We start from the raw sequence: 27,558 nt of genomic DNA, 5'->3' as shown, positions 1-27,558 counted from the left end.
AATGGGTAATCTGAGTCACAAGTCTCATACTTTTAATGAGAGTGGAAAGATAATTTATAATGTATTTAGTGATGGGATAACTGATATTTACATCCAGATTTCCTCATGAGCCAATGTCTATTTGAGGTAACTGGCTGATATTCTAAAGGGAAGATATTTTTGCCATGTTGTTGTCACAAATTAGTAATTTTCTTACATCAACTTTGCTTTAGCTATTTTTTTTATGTTTCATAAAGGGGGATCTTTTTAATGTCCACTTTTTTGTGACTGAAATTTTACTATCAAGGAATAATGTTTAAAGGTTCATTTGTTTTTCTGAACTGTGAGACACATTCCTTTTACTAAATATAAATTATAGAAAATTCTAGTAGCCCTTTTAAATTCTAGTTCTGTTTCCTTTTTCCAACAGTAATTAACTCTTTTGAAAAATAGCTTAAAAAATCATTTCTTATAACATCATTTGACTCCATAATTACAATCCATGCACTTATGCAGTATTATGAACTCATCAATTTTTAGCAATTGAAGTAATAAGCATCACCCTTAAGATGGCTAAAATCCTCTAAGCCCTCCATTTTTATGTAATCCTTTAGCAATGAAAATCCCAAGTATCTGATAAAGATTTTTGAGACAGATTTTTAGAACCACATTGGTTTACTTTTGTGTCCTCAAAATTAAAATTTGATTTTGTTTCTAATTTATAGATTATAATATCCTGATAATACCTGTGATCAAAAATGTTGATAGGCAATGAGGGCTTCACAACTGAAATAAACATAATGGAATCTACAGGACTTAATGTTCTATAGTCAAATATAACCTTATTTATTGTATACTAGCCTCCTGCAAAGGGGAATTTCCTTCACTCATAGGTTCCCCTAACTGCTTCTCCTCTTTTCCTTGGGCTATTAGTCAATATGCTTGTGAACCTGTTCGGGTGCTTCATGACATGAAGTCTTGAAGATATTTAGATGAAGGTGTCTTGAAATTTGCAGGCACAAAGCACTAAAATACATCATCATATCAAATGAAGAAATGACCTTTGGGAGCAAAAAAAAAAAAAAAAAAGTATTACAGTCTATCTTTTCTGAAGCAGCAATTTTTTTTTGTCTCCCCGCCCCCTGCAAGATCTCAAACCTTAACCTAAACTTATTCAATGAAAATACAATATTTTAGAGTACTTTCATATATTTCATATTTGGATCTCCCTATAATCCTCTGGAATATGCAGAGTATGTCACAGTTATAAGTACTGAGGCTCAGAATGGTAAACGGCCTAGAAAAAATATAAAAGCTGGCAACACAATTTGTCTTCTGACTCCACATTCTTTACATTTTCTGCTGTGCAACGAAGCCATAAATTTTCTATTAGGAGGGGCTGTTCGTCACTTAATAAAATCATTCCATCATATACATTTCTTTTTCCTTTGAGATGGTTGTAAGAAAATAAAGGCCTCGAAAAAACACCATAGTTGAGGGGATGCTTATACAAAATTGTGTTGAACACAAAATTGAGGAAGACACACTAAAAAGTTTACCAGAGACCAGGGACAAATGCTTCCTTTCAGAGAAAGGAGGCTCACTGCTCTGCCAGTAAAGCAGGAATTCTCTCACTCTTGAGGGGAAAATCTCCCATATCATTTACTTGAATAGCTCTGTCTGACCCTTTTCTCACTGAAGTAAGCTTTTCTCTAATGATGTTAAAGGACATATAATGTTTTGTTTGATTCACATTAAGTGTTTTCTCCTTGTTTTAAATTGTGGTCCACATAGTATTTTAGAGAAAAATTCAATTTGCTTTCCTCACCGTAATCTCTACCACGGGCATAAACCAGGCCTAACTCACTACAAAATAGGTGCTTGAATTTTTAACATCTGATTTAATTATGTTAAACAATTCCATTTGGTAATACATATGCAAGATTAGTAAAAGAAACCCTATTGAGTTTTCAGATATTTTGAATAATCACCCTATTTCTTAAATTTAGATTATTTTGAAGCCCTAAAATTACGTATACTGGATAACAAATTAAAGGAAATTACTCTGATTTTCACTTTTTAGATTACTGCCTGAAAATTTTCAAGGATTAATATTTACATCTCACCACCATTTGAAGAATGGAAGACTTAAATATTTTAGTGCCCAAATCTAATAAATAGTGTAGATTATTCAAATTATCAAGAGATTAACTGAAGGATTTATTTTAGCACACTTTATTATGTGTCTATATATTACTAACAAAGCCATGAAGGTCCAGAGGTAGGGGAAAATGAAGCAAAGATGTTCAGAACCACCATTAATTGAGGACAATAAAGATAATGTCTCAAAAATGCTCCTTTCATCCATGTCTGTGATGATTGAACAAGTTTAAGTAAAAGTCAGACACTTAAGTATTTGCATTTCTCTGGGCAGAGTGAGGTGATTTTTGTCATTGTATTGTTTTTGGTGGGGAAGAAAGATCTATTTGTAAGGTACAGGGTTGTGTTTTTAAAGATTTACGTTGTTGGAAGCCTGATCTCCATATGTGGGCCATTTCTATACCAAAAAAAAAAAAAAAAAAAAAAAAAGAAAAAGAAAAAAGCACAGCTTGAAAGGAGTTAATTTTAAATATTCTATTCAGGAACATATACAGAATAGACTAGATAATGAGGCTGTTATATCACTGAAGTAACTTTTTAGCATAAGGTTATCTGACATCTATTAAAGAAAAATATTAGCAGTAAAGAACTTACCATTGCTATCCAAAGAACAACATATTCGTCTATAAAATTATTAAAGTACTGGTCTAAAAATAAAAGACCTGGGCCAAAAAAGACAGTGTCTTGAAGATACAGTTCACTTTTGGTCATGTGAGCTATCTATAAAAAGATAAACAAAATAATTTCACTATTAAATTTTAAATATTTTAACTTTCAGTTTTTAGGACAGGATTTATACTTTAATCACTATTAAGACAAAGATAAAGAGACCATTTAGTCTCACATTTAATATGGAAATACTGATTCTAAAGCTTCTCACATTCATGACTGGGTAGCTCATTAAAGTTCCCAATATTTAAATTCCTTGATACCAGAAAATTATAGTTGACAATTACAGCTAAACAGATAATTAAAAGAACTTAGCATTCAGAAAGGAAAGTATCTCCCTGAATATAACACTAACTCATTTACAGTTTTACTTGGAGCACAAACAGCTATTTATTATGACAACACCATTAAAAACCTACCCATTGTATGAAATGGTTTCCAGCTTTGTATTTGAAGACCAAGTACATTATTTATATTATGAAATATAAATGAAAGAATTTCTTACCACCAATTTTTGTGATACTTTAGCAAAGACACATCCAAACATAAGGGTATAAAGACAAGGATGCTTTTCAAACACATTAGTTGCTGACTTTTTATAGATCATTATTGCCAATATAATAATAATTCCTATGTGGAGTCCAGGTGACAAGACACTGGTGCCCTAAGGGATAAATCAGAAAATCATATTTTAACATTGCATTTATCACAGTGCAAACATTTTCTGAACATCTATTTTGTGTTAGAAACTAGAGACCTAAAGAATATAACATACTATATGGCCTAACAGAGTATACAGACCTTAACTGTGCCTTCAAACATCCGTAAAACAAAGAGGTTACAAAGAGGTAATACAGTGCTACAGATGTTTGATTTTAATTTTATATATACACACATTTTAAACTAATTGCCACTAAGAAACAGTATGATTTATTGTATAGAATATAACATACTATATGGCCTAAAGAATATAACATACTATATGGCCTAACAGAGTATACAGACCTTAACTGTGCCTTCAAACATCCGTAAAACAAAGAGGTTACAAAGAGGTAATACAGTGCCACAGATGTTTGATTTTAATTATATATATACACACATTTTAAACTAATTGCCACTAAGAAACAGTATGATTTATTGTACACCAATTTTACTGTGCCAAAGGCCATCGACATTTGGATTGCCAAGTTAACATTTTGGTACAGGTACTGAAATAAAGTTTAACCTGCCAATTTTATTTTATTTTTTACTTATTTTTTAAAATTTTATTTTTAAATAACCTCTACACCCAACATGGGACTCGAACTTAAACAACCCTGAGATCAAGTGTCACATGCTCTATCAACTGTGCCAAGCACTCCAACCTGCCAGTTTTACAAAGTACTTTAACCACCGATCAGGAAAAGTTTAATTCTGCCCTGGTCTCTCTCTATACCAACAGTCCTCACCCCTGCCTTTTTTGGCATTTGGATTGCAGATGCTCTCTTGTATAACACTCTAATTCCAACTCATTACATTTTTATCTGTGTGAATCAGGATTCTCTCAATACTGCTTATCCTAAACAAAATACTGAAATAAACTTGGTATTAAGGCTTACAAAATCCCAAACTACCAATTTAAATATATTCATCAAAACAGCATTATTCTTGTTTATTGTTTACATGTTATAAATTAGAATTTACTATAAAATTACAGCAATATTATAAATACTATAATATATAGTATGCATAATAAAGTATGTGTACTATATGTTAATAAGTTATAAAAATTTAGACTAATAAAATAGTGCTTTTATCTGTAGTATGGTTCTGTAGATTTTATTCAAGAAAATCTGCTGCTAAAAATATTGGAAAATCAACAGCATCGTGTTTGAATTTTTGTCTTCCTTCAAACATTTATTACTTATTTCTTAATAAAATATTCTCTAAAGTGGATACTGATCCTCACTAAATCTTATTTTCTTTAGTAAAATTCATGTTCCAGGTAGTACTCTATTTTATGATCCATGGTCAAGCAACAAGTATTCCTAAGCACCTCATGCATAGTACTGAAGTCAACTGACAAAACACCTCAGAAAATGACTGATTTTTCCAAATATATCAGGACTTCTGTATCTAAATAAGTTTTATACTTATGAAATAAATTGGCTCTCAAGATAATTTCAAAGGAATCCACATAATTCATAAATTTTCAATCTTTAGAATACATTTTATATACATGAAACAGAAGCAATTTATGTCATGTAAGAAAATGGGGCTTTTTTTTTTTTACTAAAAATGCCACATTTTATGTTTATTATTCTTATTTATTAAACCTGGCTCCATATGACTTTGGCTTTTTCTCAAAATCATAGCTACTCTTGAAGGACAGAAATTTTGAACTACAGCACCAAAGAAATCCAAGAGAGTAAGCTATCGCTCAAATGACTCTAAAAAATCCAACAATGTTTTCATTTTTTTTTTTTCCTTTTTAAGTAGGCTCCTGGGCATGGAGCCCAACACAGGGCTTGAACTCATGACCCTGAGATCAAGACCTGAGCTGAGACTCTCAGCTGACTGAGCCACCCAGGAGCCCCAAACAGTGTTTTGATAGAAGATGACATCACTAGACTAAGTACTTATCTTCTTATATTTATCTTAAAGATGACAGTATGGTTTTTAAAAACATAGATATCATATTTGTTTAAAAGTTGGCAGGAATTCTGACCCTTTCCCACATAAAAGTATTGAAGTTTTAAAGAAATAAGTATGAATAAATACAAAAGTATTATAGCATGAGCAAAGTGTAAAAAAAAAAGCACACAAGGTGTACCTATTCAATGTAAGAATTAAGGTGTAAAATTTTACCTTTTAAAATATTAGAATAAAAAAACAAAAAAATAAAAAAATAAAATATTAGAATAATTTTTAACAATACATTTCAGTGAAATTTCAATAAAATTTATTTCATGAGTATTAAATTGCCTTGTATGTGAAAACATGACCTTTGGCAACTTCTCTGCTATTAAATCAGGAATTCATTTCCTTCTCCTCCTCCTCCTCCTCCTCCTCCTCTCCCCTATTAATGTAAGGTACAATATGCAAGAAAACAAATGGCAACTCAATTATATACAGTAATGAGACAGTGGATGATTACACAGGATGTCAGAAAAGTCTGCTAAGAAAAATAGAAAGTCAAAACTTTTAAAAATACTTTTGGGGCAGCCCCAGTGGCCCAGCGGTTTAGTGCCACCTTCAGCCCGGGGTGTGATCCTGGGAGCCTGAGATTGAGCCCCACATCGACCACACATTGGGCCCCCTGCATGGAGCCTGCTTCTCCCTCTGCCTGTGTCTCTGTCTCTCTCTCTCTCTCTGTGTCTCTCAAGAACAAATAAAATCTTTTAAAAAAAGACTTTTGTATTATGTGCCTAAAAAGAAAGATATTTGGTTTCCTTTCCCATTCTTGGAACATTGACATGCTTTTAGTATCTCTGGATCTGATAATAATAAAACTTATAATAAAATTAATATTAAATGATGATGAAATTAATATCTTACTGCTATAGTGGATCCATTCTTGCCAACACCACCATGGAGGATAACATGGAAATAATTTGAACAGGAAAATATTGCTCCACCTACTACTCCAAGAACTGGAAAGATCTTCAATTTTATTTCTAGAATGGGTATCTTTAGGGGTAGAGGAAAGAAACAAATCATTAAGAAAAAATAATTTCTTTTCCTATTAAATAGTAAAGAAACATTATGATATGGCCCTGTACGATTAGGTATCCTTTTTCTTATAATCAAACCTTAACTCCTGGATATAGCCTGTAGTGACAACTTTTCTTTTAACAGTTTTATTCATTAAATGAAAAATGAATCCACCATATTCAGAGATGTCTACTTACATAACTGTAATGAAATATTTAATCTCACAAATGAAAAATGATAGTCCACTAGAATTTAGTACCTCTAAAAGGCAGCATCACAGTAAAAGTCAGACACCATGATTTGCATCATGAATGTGACAAATATCACAATGTGTGTGCATGCAAGAATTCTGTGTAGTTAATATCCAGGATTAAATCTCTAGCAATATATTTACCTGTTGGTCAATTTGCTGTTCAAGAAAACTTCCAAAGGCAGCAAAGGATTTAAAAAACAGTAACAATAAATTTCCAAAAGCTATAGGCTAATGTGTTTTGAAAATAGGCTTTGAAATATTGTACCAACATTTGTGGAAACTACAGACTAACAAATTTAGAAAATCTACATCTAAAATAAATATTCTTGTTGGTAAGAATAATAAAGTGTGCTTTCCTCCTATGGTATTGCCAAAATATTGAATGAAATGATTTTAAGATTAAATTAAATTATTCCCCATTATAACTAAATCAGAATTAAATTCAGACTTCTGATTTAATAACCTAACTGCTTCTAGGTCAACATTCACCTTTTTATGAGAACCAGCTGAGCAGCTAACACAGAAGACACATCACATCATATCCCTCTAGATTTACTTTAGAGGTCTACAGTAGCATATCTTTGACTCTGTTATTCTTCTGGGATGAGAAGGAATATGAATGTCTCAGGAAATGTACCACTACTTAAAAATATGCTCCAAGTCTGAGCCCAGCGGTATGTACTTTAATTGGCTATTCTGAAACTAAATGCCACAGAGAAATCTTACTACTTTTTAATAGACTTAACTTTTACAGTAATTGTAGATTCATGGCAAAATTGTATGGAAAATACATAAAATCCTCATATATTGCCTTCTGTCTCCCCCCAGTGTCTCCCCTACTATCAACATTTCCCACCAGAGTATTACACTTGCTATAATACGTGAACCTACACCAATACATTCTTATCACCCAAAGGCCATTGTTTACGTCACAGTTTAATACTGGTGGTATACACATTCTTGAACAAACGGCTTATGACAAATATCTGCCATTACAGTATCATACAGAATATTTTATTGCCCTAAAAAATCCCCTGTGCTCTGTTATACCTCCTTCCCCCATAACCTCTGGCGACTGCTGATGTTTTCACTGTCTCCATCATTTTGCTTTTTCCAGAATGTCATATATCTGGAACCATACAATATGTAGCCACCTTTCCAGATTGGTTTCTTTCACTAAGTAATATGCACTTAAGGTCCCTCCATGTCTTTTCATGTCTTGATCGTGCTTTCTTTTTAACACTGAGTAATAATCCATTGCCTGCATGTACCATAATTTATTCATCACCTACTGAAAGACATCTTGGTTGCTTCCAAGTTTTGGCAATTATGAATAAAGCCGCTGTAAGCATCCGAGTTCAGGTTTTTGTGTGGACATAAGTTTTCCGCTTATTTAAATATCAAGGAGCACGGTCGCTGGATCCTATGGTAAGAGTATGTTTAGTTTTGTATCTCTTACTATTGTTACTGGAGGTATATATCTGAGTGATTAAAAATATAAAGTCTGGAATCAGTCTTCTTAATTCCAGTACTTACTAGCTATGTGTTCTTGGACAAATTACTTAATTATTCTAAGACTTACTTATAACACAGAATAATGATAATATCTATTTCATAGTATTGTTTTGAGGGTCAGATAAAACAGTGATGGTAAATTGTGGGAACATAAGGTGTTCAGTAAATGTTAGTTGTTGGCTGTTGATATTATCCTTATTATTCTTAACTCTATGGGCATGAGGTTGTGAGTCAGCCAGTGTATGGACTTGGGTTGCAGAGACAATAACTTATTTCTTCATAAATTCTTTTCCTATGCAAAGCATGGATTTGTAACAGTGGCCTCCCAAGAGTTAACTTTTATCAAAATACTGAGGCCAACCAAGCAGAACATAAGAACCCTCCTTAATATGGGCCACTTTACCTTATAGTAGATTATAAAAAATGCAAATTATTAACTTCTCTTTCTAATATTAAGGGACAAGTTTCAAACAAAATATTTTACTGAATTTACTTTTCAATATATTTTATGAGATAAATTTAAGCCTGGAAAAGGTAGTTCAACTAGTGTGTTAAAATTTTATATTAGGGTAATGGGGTCATTTTCTTCTATGTGGTAACATATTCATGCATAGGGGAAAATGCCAAAATAAGGCATATAGGATAGTAAAGTTATAAAATGAAGAAAAAGGGTTAAGAAGTGGTATGATCATTAAATACAATGCCAAGAATTTCTGAAGAAAATTAACGCATTTTTCCTAAATATCTGCTAAGTATTTAAATATAAATTTAAATTCAGATTTACCGTACAGTCCCACATTGTTGCTCCTCCAAATGTAGATAACACAAAGACCATCACTAAAGCTATCTGAATTTCAGTTACATCCACTCTGAAGAGAAAGGACAAAGAATAGAAAAGGTGTTTGTAAATAAAATTTCTGAATATGAAAATCAGTTAACCATATGTTAAATATCAAAGATGTAAAAATCTTTATAGGCTTAGCTTATTTTTATCTTTAGTTCCATCATTGAATTATCAATTTAAACTGTTAAGTAAGGGCAGCCCTGGTGGCTCAGTGGTTTAGCGCCGCCTTCAGCCCAGGGCGTGATCCTGGAGACCTGGGATCCAGTCCCACGTCAGGCTCCCTGCATGGAGCCTGCTTCTCCCTCTGCCTGTGTCTCTGCCTCTCTCTCTCTCTCTCTCTCTCTCTCTCTCTGTGTGTCTTTCATGAATAAATAAATAAAATCTTAAAAAAAATTTAAAAAGTAAACTGTTAAGTGAAAAGCCCATTGAACAACATGTGCTCACATACAGGTAAACATTATGATGTGCACAGGGGGGAGAAACACTTGTACAGATGTATAAAATTGCTACAAACAGTTATTATCAAGATTACAGAAGGAGTTTACTTTCATCTTTATGTACTGTAAAGTTTGAATTTTTAAATAACAATCATGTATTATTCTTGTAATGAGGACAAATTATAACATAAAAATAGCCAGATGACTTAAGACAAATTCTTAAATACTCCCAAGTGAATGTCACTTAAAAAATAGGGAAAATTCAAATAGCTTTCCTTATTAGGTTACTAACAGTCACTATAGTGTTTTGATTTCCACAGACATTATTTTTCCCTAATATATGAACACACTTAAGTTTCTTTAAAAAAAAACAACCACTAAACCAACCAACATCAGTCTCTAGTTAGCATTCCCTGAAGCTACTGACTTCTCCTCTGCGCCATAATTAGGCTAACTGAAAAGTAGTGGATATATGTGTATCTTCATATTCATATTTGCTGCTTAATTCATCGTAGTCTGGTCTTTGGCCCCATTCTACTAAAATTGTTTAAGGTAAATAATGACTTTCAATTTATCAAATCTAAGGGATACATTTCAGGTAATGCCTTGGGTAACTTTCTGCAATATTTAAAATGCCGATTGTTCCCCCTTTCTTAAAATGTTTTGCTATGTTCTTATTTATTCCGTGCTTTTTCATGATTCTGGTGCCTTGTTGGAAGCTCTGCTCAGTCTCCTTCCTAGACTGCTGCTGCTTCCATGTCTTAAGTGCTACTAGTTCCAGAATTCCATCTTTTCTCCTTTTGGATTTCCTGAACCATTGTGTCTATGCTTAGACTACCATCTGTAGGCTAAGGACCTCAAAATCCCTATCTCCAAATCCACATCTTTTTTTCTGAGCTCCAGATTTTTATGTCTGTCTATCCGCTTGACATCTCTGCTTGGATGCCCTGGAGTCTTTAGATGATAGAGGAATACTCTCTGCTCTGCAAATATAAGATATGCAGTAATTATATGACAAAAAAAAAAAAAACAGGCAGGGAAGAAAAGACTTCTAGACTAAGTTACTTTGGGGGCAGCTGAGAAGGTGAACTGAACATTAACCTACAAATAAAAGGGAAAATAGAAAAAATGATAACTAGTATTTGTAAGATCAGTGGCAGGCAAACCAAGGCTTCTAGGCTGTAAGTTAGTTGAAAAAGGTAAACATATTAATATAACATGTAGTACTTTGTAGAGAAAAAGGAGGAACCTTGGTTTCACATATACATCATTCATACTACAGATTTTAAATTAAACTCAAAGCTTCATTCTCCCTCTCTGCTTTTTAAGGATAAACTAAATAAATAACAATTATTAAGTCTAGAAAAAAGAAAGCTGAAAGAATATGATAAAAAGGGTAGAATCACTCACCAAATATTCAAACATCTGAACTATGAAGAAAGAGTTGAAGCTTGAAAAATATATTAGATTAAAAGAATCAGAATTAGAATTATTAGAATAAAAGAATGTTCTATATAACAATTTACAAACTTAGAGAACTCAATAATGGATCTAAGTTTTTAAAGTTCGGATCCAAAAAAGACTTTAAAACTCCAAGACAGATGGATATTGGGGATATTGTGCAAGTTATCCTTAATCTCCAACTGTAATCATGGAGGACAATCCACAACAGTGTTACAATGAGATTGGTATAGAAATTGAGAGTAAGCATTTAAAAACTTTTATGGTAATTTGACAGAGTAATTTTGTATTTGTTGAATTAAATGAAATACTGAGGACTGTATTTTGCAAGTAATTTTTCGATTTTTATTTTTAAACTGCATGTTATTAGTCCACCATGGATTGAGGGTATGAGTAGAAACTAGTCCTTTACTGTAATTTTTTTGAGAAATGAACTTAATACCATATGGAAATTCTCATACTTTCAAATAAAAGAAAGTTAATAAGTCTGTATGTTCACATGTAAATAACAAAATAGCACATAATACAAGTAAACACTGGACTTGGTTCAGGTTTTAAAATTGAGTTTTAAGCATTACTCTATAGAATTGCTTAAAACTTGCTACAGGAAAGCAAACACTATAAATAAGTCATGTCTTATCTCACATGGCAAACATTACTATACAGACAGATTTTAACTGTAATCTTATATTGTGCTAAGGGAAATACTAATTGATGTGTCACTGATTTATTTAAAAAAAAACTTGTTTTTTGTTTTTGTTTTTTGCTTTGTTTTTTAAAGATTTCTTAGAGAGAGAGTACAAGCAGGGGGAGGGGAGTGGCAGGCAGAGGGAGAGGGAGAAGCAGACTCCCTGCAGAGCAGCGAGCCTGATTCAGGTTGGATTCCAGGACCCTGGGATCATGAACTGAGACAAAAGTAGACACTTAACCGACTGAGGCACCCAGGTGCCCCCAATTTACTAAAAAAAAAAAAAAAAAAAAAAATCTTTAAACAGTTGAAAATTATAGTTAAAAATACTTAGTAATGTTTTATAGTTTAAATGATCTAATTCAAGGTACCAAATTCTTATTTGCACCGAAATCCACATATTTTCAAAAGATAAAACATACAACAATGAAAATATCCACAAGTAAAATAGAATAGTATTTACATTTCTCTTCTGTATTACAATAATATAAATACTATAAAAACTAAGCCTCTCAATAGATGGATAAATATAGGAGATACACATATATACATGTGTGGGAATACTAGCCGTAATAAGGACAAAATCTTGCCATTTGCAGAAACATGGATTGAGCTAGAGGGTAAAACGCGAAGTAAAAGAGGTCAGAGAAAGACAAATACCATACAATTTCACTCCCATATGGAATTTAAGAAATGAAACAAGCAAAGTAAAAAAGAGACAAATCAAAAAAACAGACTGATGGTTATCAGAGGGTGGGGGAATGCATGAAATAGGTGAGGAGGATTGAGAGGACACTTATCACGATGAGCATGGACTAATGTACAAAATCATTGAGTTACTATGTTGTACCTGTGCTAATATAACACATATGTCAACTACACTGGAATTAATTTTTTTTTTTAATTTAGCCTCTTGGAAAATGACAAATTTTCAGGAACTCACTCTGGCCAACAGACAATTGATACTGATATGGTTCATAAGCATTTCCGAAGGTGTGCTTGAGAGCCTATATATGGGTCCTTCTTGTGATGCTAAGCTAAGCCATCATTGATTCTACTCAATGCTCTATGAGGGGATCCCTAGGTGGCTCAGCGTTTTAGTGCCTGCCTTCCGCCCAAGGCATGATCCTGGAGTCCTGGGATTGAGTCCCGCATCGGGCTCCCTGCATGGAGCCTGCTTCTCCCTCTGCCTCTCTCTCTCTCTCTCTGTGTCTCTCATGAATTAAAAAAAAAAAAAATCTTAAAAAAAAAGTGCTCTATGATATTTTTACCTTGACAAAGTAAAAAATATACTACTTAAGATCTCTGCCCCCTAGAGTTGGTATTAATTTAATTAATTACTTAATTTGGAGGGGAGAAGCAGAGAGAGTGAGAGAATCTCACAGGCTCCACACCCAGCATGGAGCGGATGTGGGCTCAATCTCACCAACCTGACATTAAGACCAGAGCCAAAATCGGAAGCTTCCAAAGTGGAAATTTTCCAACTGACTGAGCCACCCAGGTGCCCCATAATGTTAGTATTTTAAATGGCTGTCTACCCCCAGTACTGTAGGATCCCCTCCTGTCCCCTACATGCTAGGGACTCAACCACAATAGTCATTTCCCTAATGTTCTGAGTACTTTCTTTCTTCATCCTTCTGCCTAGGGGCTTTTACTCCAATTTGTCTGGCAAGGACCACCCACAAGTAACTCATCTCTGCTCCAGTCCTAGGCACACATTAGACTCGCAAACAACAGCAAATGAGTGTGAAATTTACAACTAGGCCAGAGTGAACTAATTCATTTCAGAAAGATTTTTAATGAAGTTAGAAGCCAAAATGATAAAATATAGTTATTAAATAGTAACAACAATTAACCAGAACACTCATTATTATATTATTCTAGTTTACCACAGCAAGTTCAGCAAATAAAAATGCATTAGATTTTGTAAAGCTATTTTTCTATTTTAGCATATCTTTTTTTTTTTAAAAAAAGTATTTATTTATTCATGAGAGACACAGAGAGAGGCAGAGACATAGGCAGAAGGAGAAGCAGGCTCCATGCGGGGAGCCCAATGTGGGACTCGATCCCGGGACCCCAGGATCACGACCTGAGCCAAAGGCAGACACTCAGGTGAGCCACCCAGGTGTCCCTCTATTTTAGCATATCTTAATTTTTTAAAATAGATACAGATTCTTAACGTCACGTAATTGCCTGGAATTTTTTCGCCAGGCTTTTTGATCCTTGGGCTCTTGATCAGCAGATAAAGAATTCTAAAGACTCACATATTCCATAAAAGCTTTCTTAAACTAATTCAGCCTATAGTTACCTTTTCCTTACTTAGGATTTCTTCAGTGCTTATGGAAACCTAGAGAAAGGCATTTTCCCCTTGGTGATGGAGTGTATTAGCAGTGTCACAGAAGTATTACCTCATCCCTTTAATACAGTGCATTATAGCTCCTTAAACAGGGATTTTAAAAATGCATTTTGTATCCTTTTACAGACTTTAACACATTGCTTAATCCAATGTGATTAACTGAAGAGCAGTCACTAAGAGTATGGGGTTTGGAGTCAAACTTGAGTTTTAATCTTGGCTCCATACTTAGTAGTATAAGAAAGGTAAAGAACCTCTGCCTCATTTGTACAGCGGTTTATGTGAGGAATAGATGAGAAATACATATAAAGCCCTTAGTACAGTGCCTGAAACATGCAAGTGCACTAGATGGTAGCTGCAATTATTCCATAATTTATAATCAATCTGATGAGTTCCCTAAGCCTTCCCTCTGTTATATGATCCACAGATTTGAGCTTCTCTTTTTTTATCATCACCAGAGGTTTGTGGTGGTGGTGTTGTTTTCCAGAGCTGTTTCTCCTATGCAGCAATAAAGACGGGCCAAAAAAGAACCAGAAGACATGGGAAGGTAGAGCTGAGAATGAACCAATGGCAGATAGTTCTTGAAGGATTGGGCAGAGAGGCAGCTAATGGGAAACAGGAAAAGTGAACTGAGCTCCTGCTTCATGCACTATTTCCTGATGTCTAAGAAAGAGGCATCGGGGGCATATATATCATCTAACATTTAGCTCTGACATTTTCAAGGTGCTTTTACAGGATCTCCCCAATTGCCTACCACATCTAAAGAGTCTCACAACTATCTGTTGTTGGTGACTGATGTAAGGGGTGCACCTTTTTGGGCACATGAAGACTTGATCAATAAGGACCTTTAGATTCTATATTTCATTATTTTATTATGTAAGTCAAATGCTATTTACTTAAGTACTGCACATTCTTTTTCTATATTATTCAGGTCCTTTATTTTTCTCTTTCTCTTATATAATGTAAGCTTGGGTTAGTAAGCTACTAAAGTGAAGAAAGGGAGAAAAAAATTATCAAATATGTAGCCATTTATAACATGCAGAATATCTACAAGACTTAAAGTGTAGCATTTATGGATGCTCCAGTACATTTAAAAGATAATTTAAATTCCTGATTGAAGCTTTGTCTCCTTATGGATAAATAAAATATAACAGACTGTGAAAATAAACTGGATTATATTCTAAAAGATACAACTTGAAAAACATACTTACTTTCCAAACCTCAATACGCCTGAAACATAAGTCTGCCAATGAGCACAGTAAAACATGAACATCCCAATAAAAGAGCAGAAAAACAACCAGTCAGGATGAGTTCCTAAGCGCACAGCAATTGAAGCTCCAACTGCCATAAATACTGAAAGAAACAAGGTTTAAGAACCATTAAGAATTAAAAATGATTAATGAAATAATGGTCATGTACTGTTTTTAAATATAGAGTTTTAAAGTACGTAATCTTGACATTACAATAAGGTACACTAAACAAAATTAATTTTTGAACATACTTTCAAAATACACTGCAAATTTTCTCCGAAGTGTAAACCTGCCCAAAGAATTGACCAAACAGCTCAGTTCATTTTAGTTTTTGAGCCATCGTCCCCCAACAAAAAAAAGGAAGAAAAAAGAAATAAAGAAAAAAACCTTCACTAATTTACCTGTGGAAAGAGAGTCACAACCATGGTCAAAAAGTTCTCCCAAAGGAGAACAAGAATTTGTTCTTCTGGCTTGTTTCCCATCAATAGCATCCAGTGACTGGTAGATAAAGAGTCCCAGTGCACATAAAAGGTATGTCCAGTATGGTGCCTAAAAATAAACATAAATAAGAAATACTGTTAAGTGACAACAAGCTAGCTTCTGTTTGAAAATAGTTCAGCCCATGCTAATTGACACATCTTTCTTGTGTTCTCACCTTATATTATCTCAGGGTGTTACAAGAAACATTCACAACCCTCCTTTTACAGATGAGAACTAAATTGAGAAATCAAATGAACCGTTCTAAGTCATGTGAGTAGAGGGACAAAGAAGTTCATATGGTGAGAAGCACAAAGTTAAATAAGCAAGGATTAGGACCCTAATTTTTAGTTCCTAATCCACAGCTCTTTCAATATATTATTTACATGTGGCCCTAGATTTGAAATTATTCAATAAGATTTTCTATGAAAAAAGATCTTAAAGACAAATTGTGATTTGGGAGATCTCTGCTTCCATTCATGATAGAATATGAGGGGACTGGACTATTTCCCCACCTTATATAACCAGAAAAGCAATAAAATAAATGAAACAAGCTTTCAGACATTGCAGGCAGTGCAGCACTATGATCCCTGACAGAAGAAAACAAAGGAGGTAAGCCCTAGATGATTCTGGCTTAGTACCTACAGGCAGTTTTCCCATCACTGTATAAGAATGGAGAACCTGAACAGAGCCCAAAGATCTTGCTATGTTGAGAAGAAATGTAGCAGAATTCAAGAAGGTCAAAGCAGCTAGAATTTGTGGAGCACAGCACAGAGAAAAGAGGGATACAAGATCTACAGAAGGGTACCTTTGAGTCTAGCTGAGAAGTGACCTGTGCCTGAATGAGAGAAAACTATACCAGGGCCAGGGAAGGAAACACTGAATGGCAGAAGGCCACATAATTCTTGAAGACCACTGAAAGCTGGGAATTTTTCATGCTCCTAGTATACACAGCAGAAAGACTTTGTAATACCTAGGATACTGGGTAGAGTTCTCAGGAATGTATCGCCTTAGCAGTGGGGAGAAATTAGCCCCAAGACTCACAGCCTCCTGGAATAGTCCTAACAGACATAAAGTCCATCCTCAAAAGAACCCAAATGATCCTATGCAACTCAATTACAGCCAACACAAAGTACCATGTCTTAAAGGGACAAAAAAAAATCTAGTACCCAAAGATAGAAAGTTCACAATGTTTGGCATCTAATAAAAAATTACCAGTCATGCAAAGATGTAGGAGAATATGATCTACAATTAGAAGTAAAATCAATCAATACGATTGGATCCAGGAATGACAGAGAAAATGGAATTAGATGGAATTATATGAGGACATTAAAAGTTATTATAACTATGCTTCACATGCTCAAGAAGGCGAAGGAAAACATAAAAGATTCAAGTGAAATCCATAGATATGAGAAAACAATATTTGAAATGTAAAATATACTAGATGAGACTGGACAATGCAGGAGAAAAGATCAGTGAACTTGTAGACTCCTGATGGAAACTATCCAAAATGAATGCACAGGAAGAAAAAAGACCACCAATAACTGATCTTGGTATCAGTGACTGGCAGGACAACAGAAGCAATCTAACATTTTTATAGGAGTCTTGGGAGAGAGAAGGGAGGGTTGGACATGAAAAATATAAGAAATAATGGCTGAAAGATTCCCAAATTTGGTGAAATTTATAAACTCACATATCTAAGAAGCTCAACAAACACAAAACAGAATAAATCATAATCAGAAACCAGAAGAACGAAAAAAAAAAAAGAAAGAAACCAGAAGAACGGGCAGCCCGGGTGGCTCAGCGGTTTAGCACTGCCTTCCACCCAGGCGTGATCCTGGAGACCCGGGATCAAGTCCCACATCAGGCTCCCTGCATGGAGCCTGCTTCTCCCTCTGCCTGTGTCTCTGCCTCTCTCTCTCTCTCTCATGAATAAATAAATAAAATCTTAAAAAAAAAAAAAGAAGCCAGAGGAAAACAGAAGCATAGATAATAGTGTTGTCAGATTTCTATGTCTTAGAGAGGAAGTACAGCAAAATTATTAAGAAGGGTTTTGAAGTTAGCTCTGTGTGTGAGTCCTTGGCTCTGTCATGTAATAGCCAAGTGACCTTGGTCAAGTCACTTAACCTCTTTAAACTGTGGTTACTCACATGGAAGATATGAATAATAGTTCTTGTATCCGATGAAGCAATTCTTAGCTCTTTATATAGAGCCTGGCAAACAGTAAGTGCTCAGTAAAAGTCAGCTATTCTCACTAAATTGTTTTGTATACTTTCAGTGGCATATATATTTTTAAAACACCAAATATGTGGGAATTCTACAAATATCTAGTCAACCTGTTACCCTGTTCCTCAATATTTCTAAGCAAACAGAAGTTTACTTTCAACTGACTTTAATCAAAGTTTTATCATTTGCTAATATTATGTGCCCAATATTAATGATTACACTACTAATTGCTTAAAAGGACTTATTGAGTCTCTTCCAGTTAAAAGACAAGCAGTATAAATATAATTAAGACTAGAAGCAATCTGAGTTGTGAATATGCATATTAAAATATCACAGTCAAAGAAACAATAAGTATTGGTGAGGATGTGGGGAGAAGGAACCCTCATGCACTGTTGGTGGGCATGCAAACTGTGTGGCCACTGTGGGAGACAGTCTGCAGGTTCCTCAGAAAATTAAAAATAGAGCTATCCTATGACCCAGTAATCATACTACTTGGCGCTTATCCAAAGAATGTGAAAACACTAGCTTGAAAGTACACATGCACCCCGATGTTTACTGCAGCATTACTTACAATAGCCGAATTATGGCAGCAGCCCAGGTGTTGAGGAATGAGTAAAGAAGATGCGGCCTACATACACGAGAATATTACTCAGCTATAAGAAATGAAATCTTACCATTGTTGGACAAAACATGGATGGAGCTAGACAATATAATGCTAAGTGAGATAGAGAAAGACAAATACTGTTATATTTCACTCATATGTAGAATTTAAGAAACAAAATAAATGAATAAGGGGCGGGGGAAGGAGACAATCCCAAGAGCAGACACTTCAGTATGGAGAACAAACAGAGTGTTCCCAGAAGGCCAGGGTTGCAGGGGTGGGTGAAGGGGGATGAAGGGACGCACTTGTTGTGATGAGCACTGAGTAAGGTAGGGAATGGCTGAATCACTGTATTATACTCCCAAGACTAATGTAAGACTGGATATTAACTATGTTGGAATTAAAATGAAAAAATTAAATGTCACATTCAATTCTAATTAGCATAAAGGCTTATCTGTAAACTATGAAACAAGAGGGAGCTAAAAATCAGAACTGATAAATCATTGTGACAGTATAAAAGTAGAAAAAGCAAAATAAAACAAACCACCTAGAATCTTTTTTGAAAGAATCCCAAAGTGTTTTGCAGAGAACAATTCTGGTGATTCTTTTCAAACTAGCAAATTCTTACGCATTTTTTCCTACTATGAAAAATTATATTGTTTTAATTTTGATAAAAAGGATAGCAAAGTTACATATCAAACCTATGCAAAATTGGAAGTTGAAGTTCTTTAAATTTCTAGAATGCCATAAAAAGTCGCTTTTCTTACCTATTTTCCATCAGGTACCTTCCCCCTACATGATAGACTCTAAAAGTACACCCTCTACCTGGCAGGTAGCCCATTTCTCCCTTCTAGGCACAGAACCTTCTTATACTAAGACACTGGAGCCAAGGTCCACGTTAAAAGCTTAATTCTGATCTCTAATCTGGGAGGCTGGCTACAGCTAAGTTGAAAGGTCAAGGCATTAATGGAAAACCTACTGACAGTGCCTGGGTGGGCAGCTGGCTAAGCGTCTGCCTTTGGCTCAGGGCATGATCCCGGGTCCTGAGTCTGGTCCAGGGTCTGCCTCTCCCTCTGCCTCTGCCCCTCTCCCCTGCTGGTGCTTCCATCAATCAATCAATCAATTAATCAATCTCTCTCTCTCCCCCCTCTCTCTCAAATAAATAAATAAATAAATAAATAAATAAATAAATAAATAAAATCTTTTTAAAAAATCCATACTGAAATAATTTCAGTCACTCCAGGACACCACATTTGGGGGTAGACTCTACCTCTCATTTGGAAAAAGGAAAGGAAGACTTACTAGTTCACTAACTTAAAATGACTTCATCAGGACACTAGAGGAGTTAAGATTTAGAACTTAAATAGGTGAAGAGTGCATGGGAATTTGAACAAAGAAAAGAGAAAGGAGGTCTCAGCCAATACGAAGGTTGAGGCCTGGAAAATGCAAGATTTACTCACAAATCAGGGATCAGATCCCTGCTTCAGGACCAGAGGATCCATGAGCAATTACTTCAATAGGACAACAAAGGGCATTCTTCAGCTTTATGTCGCTTGATGCAGCAACCCACAGGGGCAGGGCAGTTATCATGTGCTTGTTATTAAAGTAGAAAGGAAAACCTAAGGGGGGGGGGTGAAGATATCCTATTGAGATGAGTGGCCGGACTGGGCCCACGAGTCAGACCTGGGTCTCCTGTCCTGCCCTAGGTAAGGGACCCATCACGCCACAGACGGCACAGACCCTGCTGAGAAGCGCTCTCCTGCTCACACAATCCAATTTCAAGTGCACTGAGCCTGAGAAGATGGCTGTGACCACACGTTTTAAACCCAGGAAGGCACTCTGATTGCCTGTATCCGGTTCACCCCTTTCCAGTCTTCCCAAGGCCAGAGGGGCCCAGCCTACCTTTTTTTTCCCATGATGTCATCATCTCTGCCCCTACCTGGAAGCTATTACATAGCCTGCAAGTTGTCATCTTCTTTCCTAACTTGTTATCTCTACAAAACCAGGTCTCCAAAACCAGGTTGGAGATCCACTGGCCAAAAACTGCAGGACCCTTCCTTCCCAGAGTCTTCTCAAAACAGGTATAATTACAGAAGAGACTCCGGATTGAAGGAGGATCTACAAAATCCACCCCAACTCATTTCATCTTTTCATGTGAACGTCTTTTCAAAAATTTTAAACATAAGCCTGGAAAAGTCAGGCTTCGATTATGCATTATAAAGTCATAAGCAATTTATCAAAATACTACTACAGAAGGAACCTATTTCAAAAAGTAGAGCTTCTCCAGGTAAGATTAGATTCCTGACATTTAAAGTTTTAAATTATATAATTTTCATAGTATTTACTGTATCTTTTAGGATCAGAATTTAACTATATTGTCATGGGAATCTTTCCAGTCCAACCATTAAGACCTGCATCAATCTTTTAAATGAGGACATGGTATTCAATTATGTGGCCATATCACAATTTAAATAATAACTTCACCAATGAAAGATAAATAGATAGATCCTATTTATATAAATTTTTAAACTTAAAAAAAAAAATGAAGTCTTTGCTTTAAATGGCCTTGGTGTGTGAATTGACACAGAGGTAAAAGTTATTATATAACCAGGAACAAAGGGGTCAGCTGCGAACAGCAACTGACTTCTCTCTCCCTAAAAACAGAAAGCGCATTTATAAGAAGTTGGAAGAAAGGAAATTAGAAGACAACTCATGCCTATGTGAAGAAATGTAATGCTGGTGTGGTGTTAACAAGAGGATTTTTCAAAGAAAATCCGTGGCTTTTCTTTTAGACACCTAACCTGACACTGTGGTGCCCCTGACATGACTGTGAGGCTGCTGAGCGCCTGTGGCTGATCAGGCCACTTCCCTGGTCACAGAGGGAGTTCCCCCTGCCTCCCCCCCCCAGGCCCCCAGAACCGCGGGGGGCGGGGGGGGGGGGCGGAGAAGGCAGTGCTTGCACCAGTGGGGAAGAGCCCCAGGGCCTTACTGGTTTGCACTGGACAGAGCCTCAACTCTGCTCAGGGCCAGCACTTGAGCAGGGCAAACCCATTTTGAGGAAATGAAGCAGGTTCCAAGACGGGAAGGAAAGCAGGCAGCATACACCAATGTGGCTCCACCTGCAACTTAGGACCCGAGGGGCTCTCATGATTTTAGGAATCTGTACTTTGAAAGGTAGCTTTCTTTCATTTTATATTTTGGGAAACAGTCCTTTTTTCTCCTCTCTCTTAAAACCTTCTTTAGTATTTGAGCTCTCGTGAAAGTGCCAGTCCCCCATTTTGCTCAGGGGAACCAGAAGGAGGGGGGCTCGAAGAGAATCCCCTGAGACGGATGGATCATCAGCACCAACTGCACTGGGTGCTTTAACACCTGCTCTGTTAACGTTGCAAAACCCAAGGGGTCAGAGTCTTCAGACCCAGGTCAAAAGTCTCAGGAGGAACAGCTCATATAATGGAGCACAGGGAAACTATGGGAATCAAACGGGCAAGCCCCAAGCAAGGCTGGGACTAGGGTGAGGCCCAGGAGTCCATGCAGGCCTCAGAGGTGGAGGCTGCACTGACCCTCAAGGTTGCGGGCCAGCATGTACCTCCTTAAGTCCTGAGGTCCGAGTGGCTGCTGGCCTCAGTTCCCTTTTGCTCTAGGAGCCCTAAATCTTGCTTATTCTTGTTAAAATTCCCAGGCCAGACAACAAATAAGTATTTAATCCAAGACCAGCTTAAACTGGGTAAGAGTGGGAAAACATCATCTCCTAGGATGACATTTCATGCATGAAGGCAATAATTTAGTGAATATTTATTTACTTGGCCTCTGTATTATGCAAGGCACTGCATGGTACACAACGTACACACGGGCAATCTCTATCTGAACTTAAAAGCTTGTAGGTTGTCCTGCTCAGTAAGACACACAGAACAAAAATAAAATGGAAAAGTTAGGCCCAGGTCTAAAGTTCCAGGGAGACCTACAAAGAAAGCCCTGTGGCTGAAGCGCCACGGTCTGGCTTGGACTCTGGTCTCCTTTAAAGCTCTGTTCCCCAGCTTTGTAGTGCAATCTGAAATCTGGCATTGTGATGCCCCCAGCTATGGTTTTCTTTTTTAAAATTCCCCTGGCTATTCGGTGTCTTTTCTGATTCCACACAAATCTTAAAATAATTTGTTCTAACTCTCTGAAGAAAGTCCATGGTATTTTGATAGGGATTGCATTAAATGTGTAAATTGCCCTGGGTAACATTGACATTTTCACAATATTAATTCTGCCAATCCATGAGCATGGAATATTTTTCCATCTCTTTGTGTCTTCCTCAATTTCTTTCAGAAGTGTTCTATAGTTTTTAGGGTATAGATCCTTTACCTCTTTAGTTAGGTTTATTCCTAGGTATCTTATGCTTTTGGGTGCAGTTGTAAATGGGATTGACTCCTTTATTTCTCTTTCTTCAGTCTTAGTGTATAGAAATGCCACTGACTTCTGGGCATTGATTTTGTATCCTGCCACACTGCCCAACTGCTGTATGAGTGGAAGGAGCCTCGGTGTCCATCGAAAGATGAATGGATAAAGAAGATGTGGTTTATGTATACAATGGAATATTACTCAGCCATTAGAAATGACAAATACCCACCATTTGCTTCAACGCGGATGGACCTGGAGGGTATTATGCTGAGTGAAATAAGTCAATCGGAGGACAAACATTATATGGTCTCATTCATTTGGGGAATATAAATAATAGTGAAAGGGAATAGAAGGGAAGGGAGAAGAAATGGGTAGGAAATATCAGAAAGGGAGACAGAACATGGAAGACTCCTAACTCTGGTGGTGGAAGGGGAGGAGGGCGGGGGGTGGGGGTGGATGGGTGACGGGCACTGAGGGGGGCACTTGACGGGATGAGCACTGGGTCTTATTCTGTATGATGGCAAATTGAACACCAATAAAAAATAAATTTATTATTAAAAAATAAAAAATAAAATGTATAAACTGTAAGTGAAAAAAAAATAATAAAGCTCTGTACCCCAGGGGCGCCAGGGGGCTCAGCGGTGGAGCATCTGCCTCAGGCTCAGGGCGTGATCTCAGGATCCGGAATCAAGTCCCACACTGGGCTCCCTGCAGGGAGACTGCTTCTCCCTCTGCCTGCCTCTGCCTTTCTCTCTGTGTCTCATGAATAAATAAAATATTTAAAAACAAAAACAAAAAAAGCTATGTATCCTGGAAGAGGGTAATTTCCCTTTCAGTTTCCTAATCTATCAAATGGGGAGAATAATAGTACCACTTCATAAAGTTGTTGAGATGACTTTAAATGAGGCAATAGGCTAAAGCACCTTAAAATAACGACTGGTACATAGTTAATATCCAGTAAATGTTAGTTGATGTTGTTATTTTTATTGGAGTTTAGAGGATTGACTCTGGAGAAGGAAGAAAAATTTTATAAAGAAGTCATGTTAGAACTGGGCACGGAGAGATGGAAGCAGGACAGGAGGAAGGAAACAAAAGGAGAAAAGAGAGGGACAAAAAGAGAAATCCTTGCTAGAGCAAGTAGTTGAATTTGGCTGCAGTAGAAGTTCTTTAACAGAAGCAGTAGCACGACATGCAATTCAGAACACCATTGTAGGGGGGAAAAAAGAAGGAACACCGATTGTAGTACTCATATAAATCACTTATTTTTTTTTCTATTTACTTCCCTTCATCCCCATTTCTGTCCTAGAAATGAACATAGTAGTTAAAAAAACAGATCAAGTGTTATTATTAATAGACATATATAGTCAACAATGCATATACATAACCCTCTACAGGTAGGATTACATCCTGTACGGGTACATAAGCCTAAGCAACTAAATCCAAAAACCTTATGTATTTTTCCTAACCCTTTCTGGGTTTTATCAAGTTTGAAAAAGCACTAATAATTCTTAAGCGTAAGAATCTGAAAACACGTTCCAAGTCAGATTAATGTCACTTAACCCCCGGGGGCCTCAATTTCCTCTTAATAAAAATGTGTATACTACTATTACTTCAGGATGGATGGATAGAAGAAATACGAAAATGGTAGAAAGGTCATTCTAGGAAGGAAAAAAACTGGCCAAATTCCTTAGGTGGATATAAAACACAAAGGCAGCAATGGATGTGAAAGCACTTTACATACCTGATAAATCTTATATAAGACACAAGGAATTTTTCCTGCATATCACATAGAGAAAGGCAGGAACGCCATACAAGAAGGTGATGTGTTGTTTAAAAAAATATATATATATATATTTAAATATATGTATAAATTTAATAAATATATTTGTTATGTTATATATGGTTATAAACATAACCATAAAAATATAAATTGTGTAAGTATTTATAGGCCTTGGGGTCAGATTGACTTGGATCTGAATCCTGTCGGGTCCTGTCATTTACCAGCTTTGTGACCTGAAAGCAAAGTAGCTCAGGCTGCCAATGCTTCTTTCCTGTTATTGCTAGGATTTTATCAAACAGGCAACATGAATCCTGTGATGGCTCGTCCCGTCACTACTTCAGCTACTTAAAAGCATGTGCAGGAGGATCTAATGTTTCAGAAACTCTTCTCAGTTTCATCTTATTACTTTAACTCTCATTCCTCCTTTCTAGGGCCATTCTGATTTTTTCACTTTTCCTTTTTTTTTTTTTTTTTTTTTTACATGTCTGAGATTCCCCTCCCCGCAGCATTGTTTTTTGTTTGTTTGTTTGTTTGTTTGTTTTTGGAATGAGGCTGAGCCTAAAAATTAATCATAAATTACCTCTTCCATCAGGCCCCTCTTGATACTCCTAAACAGGATCTCTTGGACTTGTGTGTCCCCCCCCTTTTTTTTGCCCTGCTTTTTGTAAGTGCTCAACAAATGGATCTGAAATTAGCAATATTGACAAGTTCACAGTTTAACTGGCAAGAATCAGAAACATCCAAATGCTGTTAGCCAAATTTAGGCCCAATAAAAACTAAATTTAACTATAGGTTTTTAGGCCATTTTTAGTAACAGTGGTATTTTTAAAGTGTTGAGTAATATTTTTAATTTGTTGGGCAAATCGCCACTTCCTACATTTATCTTCAGCTAATACAGTATTTAATCCTCACTGTGTCCTTGTGAAATTGGTTTGGCAGGTATGACTTTCTATTTCACACATGGGACAACTGACCAGCCGGTCTCTCCAATAGTGTGGCCAGATGAGAACCCAAACCCAGAGCTCCTTCCATTCTAGCCCACGACCCCTAGGTCTCTAGGAAATTCTGCAAACAAGTTTCAAAAACCAAAAACTAAAGGAATTTACTTTGTGCAAACAACATGAAAATGAACAACAGTGGAAACGTCTGCCAAGAAGAACTCATATGGTAATACACATAACCACCAACGGGCAACAGGTGTTTAAAAAATGCAGGCTCCATTACGTCGTTTGTTAAATGGACACGCGGTATGGAAGGCATAAAATAGTTCCATTATATTCCTGCAATCCAGCCTCGATTTGAATCAGTTCTCCCACAGAACCTATGCTCACCTATGATCATAATGGGGACTTCGCTATTTGGAGAGCAAAGACAAGAAAGTGTGGCAGCATGTGCAAGGCGGTGTTACCGTCCTGAGTGCACCACAGTACAGCCAGGGGCGGGAGTGGGCCCCCTGGGGAGCGGGGCTTCCAGGGAACAGCTGCCCGGAGCCCCGCTCTTCACTCTTATTTGGGACACAGGCCACACACGCACGGGGTCGTGGCGATAAGGATCGTGTCCTCTAACACCCTCTTATTGGTCCTGTCAAGGAAGCACAGAGGAGTCGCTACTCAGAAGTACCGTGTCTTCCATCGGGGCCACCGAGAATTTCGGGGTCACCAGCACAAGCCCCAGGAACCTACGGAGTCATCAAAGTGTGCACAGGGTCCCTCGGGCGGGCCGGCCGGGCGGGGACGCGGCGTTCAGGCCGCAGCGTGCAAAGCAACCGACGGCTCCGGGGGCCCCAGCCCGGCGCCGACCGCGGGGCGGGGCAGGCAGGCCCCCGGCTCGCGGTGGCCGGGGCGCGGCTGCAGTGGACCCGGGGCGGCCGCGGCGACCTTGACGACCCGGCCGCCGCCGGGGAGGCTCGGGGCGGACCCCGCGCGGGGCAGCGGCCGCGTCCCCCACCTCCCGCCCCGAGGGCCAGCCGCGCGGCGGTCCCTCGGCTCCCGGGACGGCGGCGCACTGGGGCGGGGCCGAGGCGGGGACGCGGGGCTCCCGGACAGCAGTTGGGGGGTCCCTCGTCCCCCGGGGCGGGCGGCGGGCCCTACCTCCTCGGTGGCCGTGGGGCAATAGGAGATGAGCGCCAGCGTGGTGAACAGGTTGACGGCCAGGCCCAGCAGGGTGATGGAGTTGGGGGCCACCCAGAGCGGGACCCACCGCAGCAGCCAGGTCCAGTAGACCTGCAGCGGCGGCTCGAGCAGCGACACGCCGGCCGCGCAGTAGCGGTGCTCCTCCAGCCGCCGCAGCTGCGCCGCGCTCAGCGGCTCCGCCAGCGCCCTCGGCCAGCGCAGCCCCGGCCTGGCCCCTGCGCCCGCCGCCATGGCCGCCCGCCCGCCCCGCCGCCGCCGCCGCCGCCGCCGCCCGCCGGCCGAGCCGGGCTCCGGGGCGGGGACAGGTGGAGGGAGGGGCTCGCGGCTCGCGGCTCGCGGCCCGCGCCTCGGGGTGGCACCCGGCGGAGCTCGGCTGCCCCAGGCCCCGGGGCCCCCGCCCCCCGAGCGGCCCGGCCGCCGGCGCGTCCGCGGAAGGCGGGGCCTCGGGGAGGGGCCCGGGGGAGGGGGTCGGGCGGGCGAGGGGGTCCGGAGGACCGGACGGGCTCTCGCCGGCCAGCGGGTCGCCGCTGGGGGCCCACGCGCAGGAAGTCTCAGGCCGGCGCGCCGGGACAGGGCGTCCCCGAGGGGCTGGTGCACCTGCGTCTGAGGTTCGAGTCTTCACGAGGAGCGTCTGGCGGCGCCGCGCGAGCAGGGGCT

At 38.2% G+C, this 27,558-nt stretch overlaps 1 protein-coding gene across 3 annotated transcripts in view; it reads right to left on the bottom strand.

Annotated features, from left to right (window-relative positions):
• Positions 1 to 27,173, bottom strand: part of CHPT1 (choline phosphotransferase 1) — a 28,824-nt gene extending 1,651 nt beyond the window's left edge. Inside the window, exons 1-8 of one of the 3 annotated variants that reach the window (XR_011994951.1) lie at positions 26,860 to 27,172; positions 15,704 to 15,851; positions 15,264 to 15,405; positions 9,054 to 9,138; positions 6,346 to 6,477; positions 3,314 to 3,472; positions 2,734 to 2,859; positions 841 to 1,040 (exon numbers count right to left, since the gene is read on the bottom strand). Coding sequence is in view for 2 of the 3 variants with exons in the window: in XM_072724716.1 (XP_072580817.1) it covers positions 930 to 1,040; positions 2,734 to 2,859; positions 3,314 to 3,472; positions 6,346 to 6,477; positions 9,054 to 9,138; positions 15,264 to 15,405; positions 15,704 to 15,851; positions 26,860 to 27,132 (1,176 nt within the window). In the remaining variant the exon portion in view is untranslated. Of the gene's footprint in view, positions 1 to 840; positions 1,041 to 2,733; positions 2,860 to 3,313; positions 3,473 to 6,345; positions 6,478 to 9,053; positions 9,139 to 15,263; positions 15,406 to 15,703; positions 15,852 to 26,859 lie in introns of all 3 variants that reach the window. The other 2 variants (XM_072724716.1, XM_072724715.1) reach the window with 2 other exon arrangements.
• Positions 27,174 to 27,558: the final 385 nt, after the last annotated feature.

Source organism: Vulpes vulpes, chromosome 10, assembly GCF_048418805.1.
Source record: "Vulpes vulpes isolate BD-2025 chromosome 10, VulVul3, whole genome shotgun sequence".
Lineage (NCBI taxonomy): Eukaryota > Metazoa > Chordata > Mammalia > Carnivora > Canidae > Vulpes > Vulpes vulpes.
Note: the sequence above shows the minus strand (reverse complement) of the source record. Positions and strands in the feature narration are given on the sequence as shown.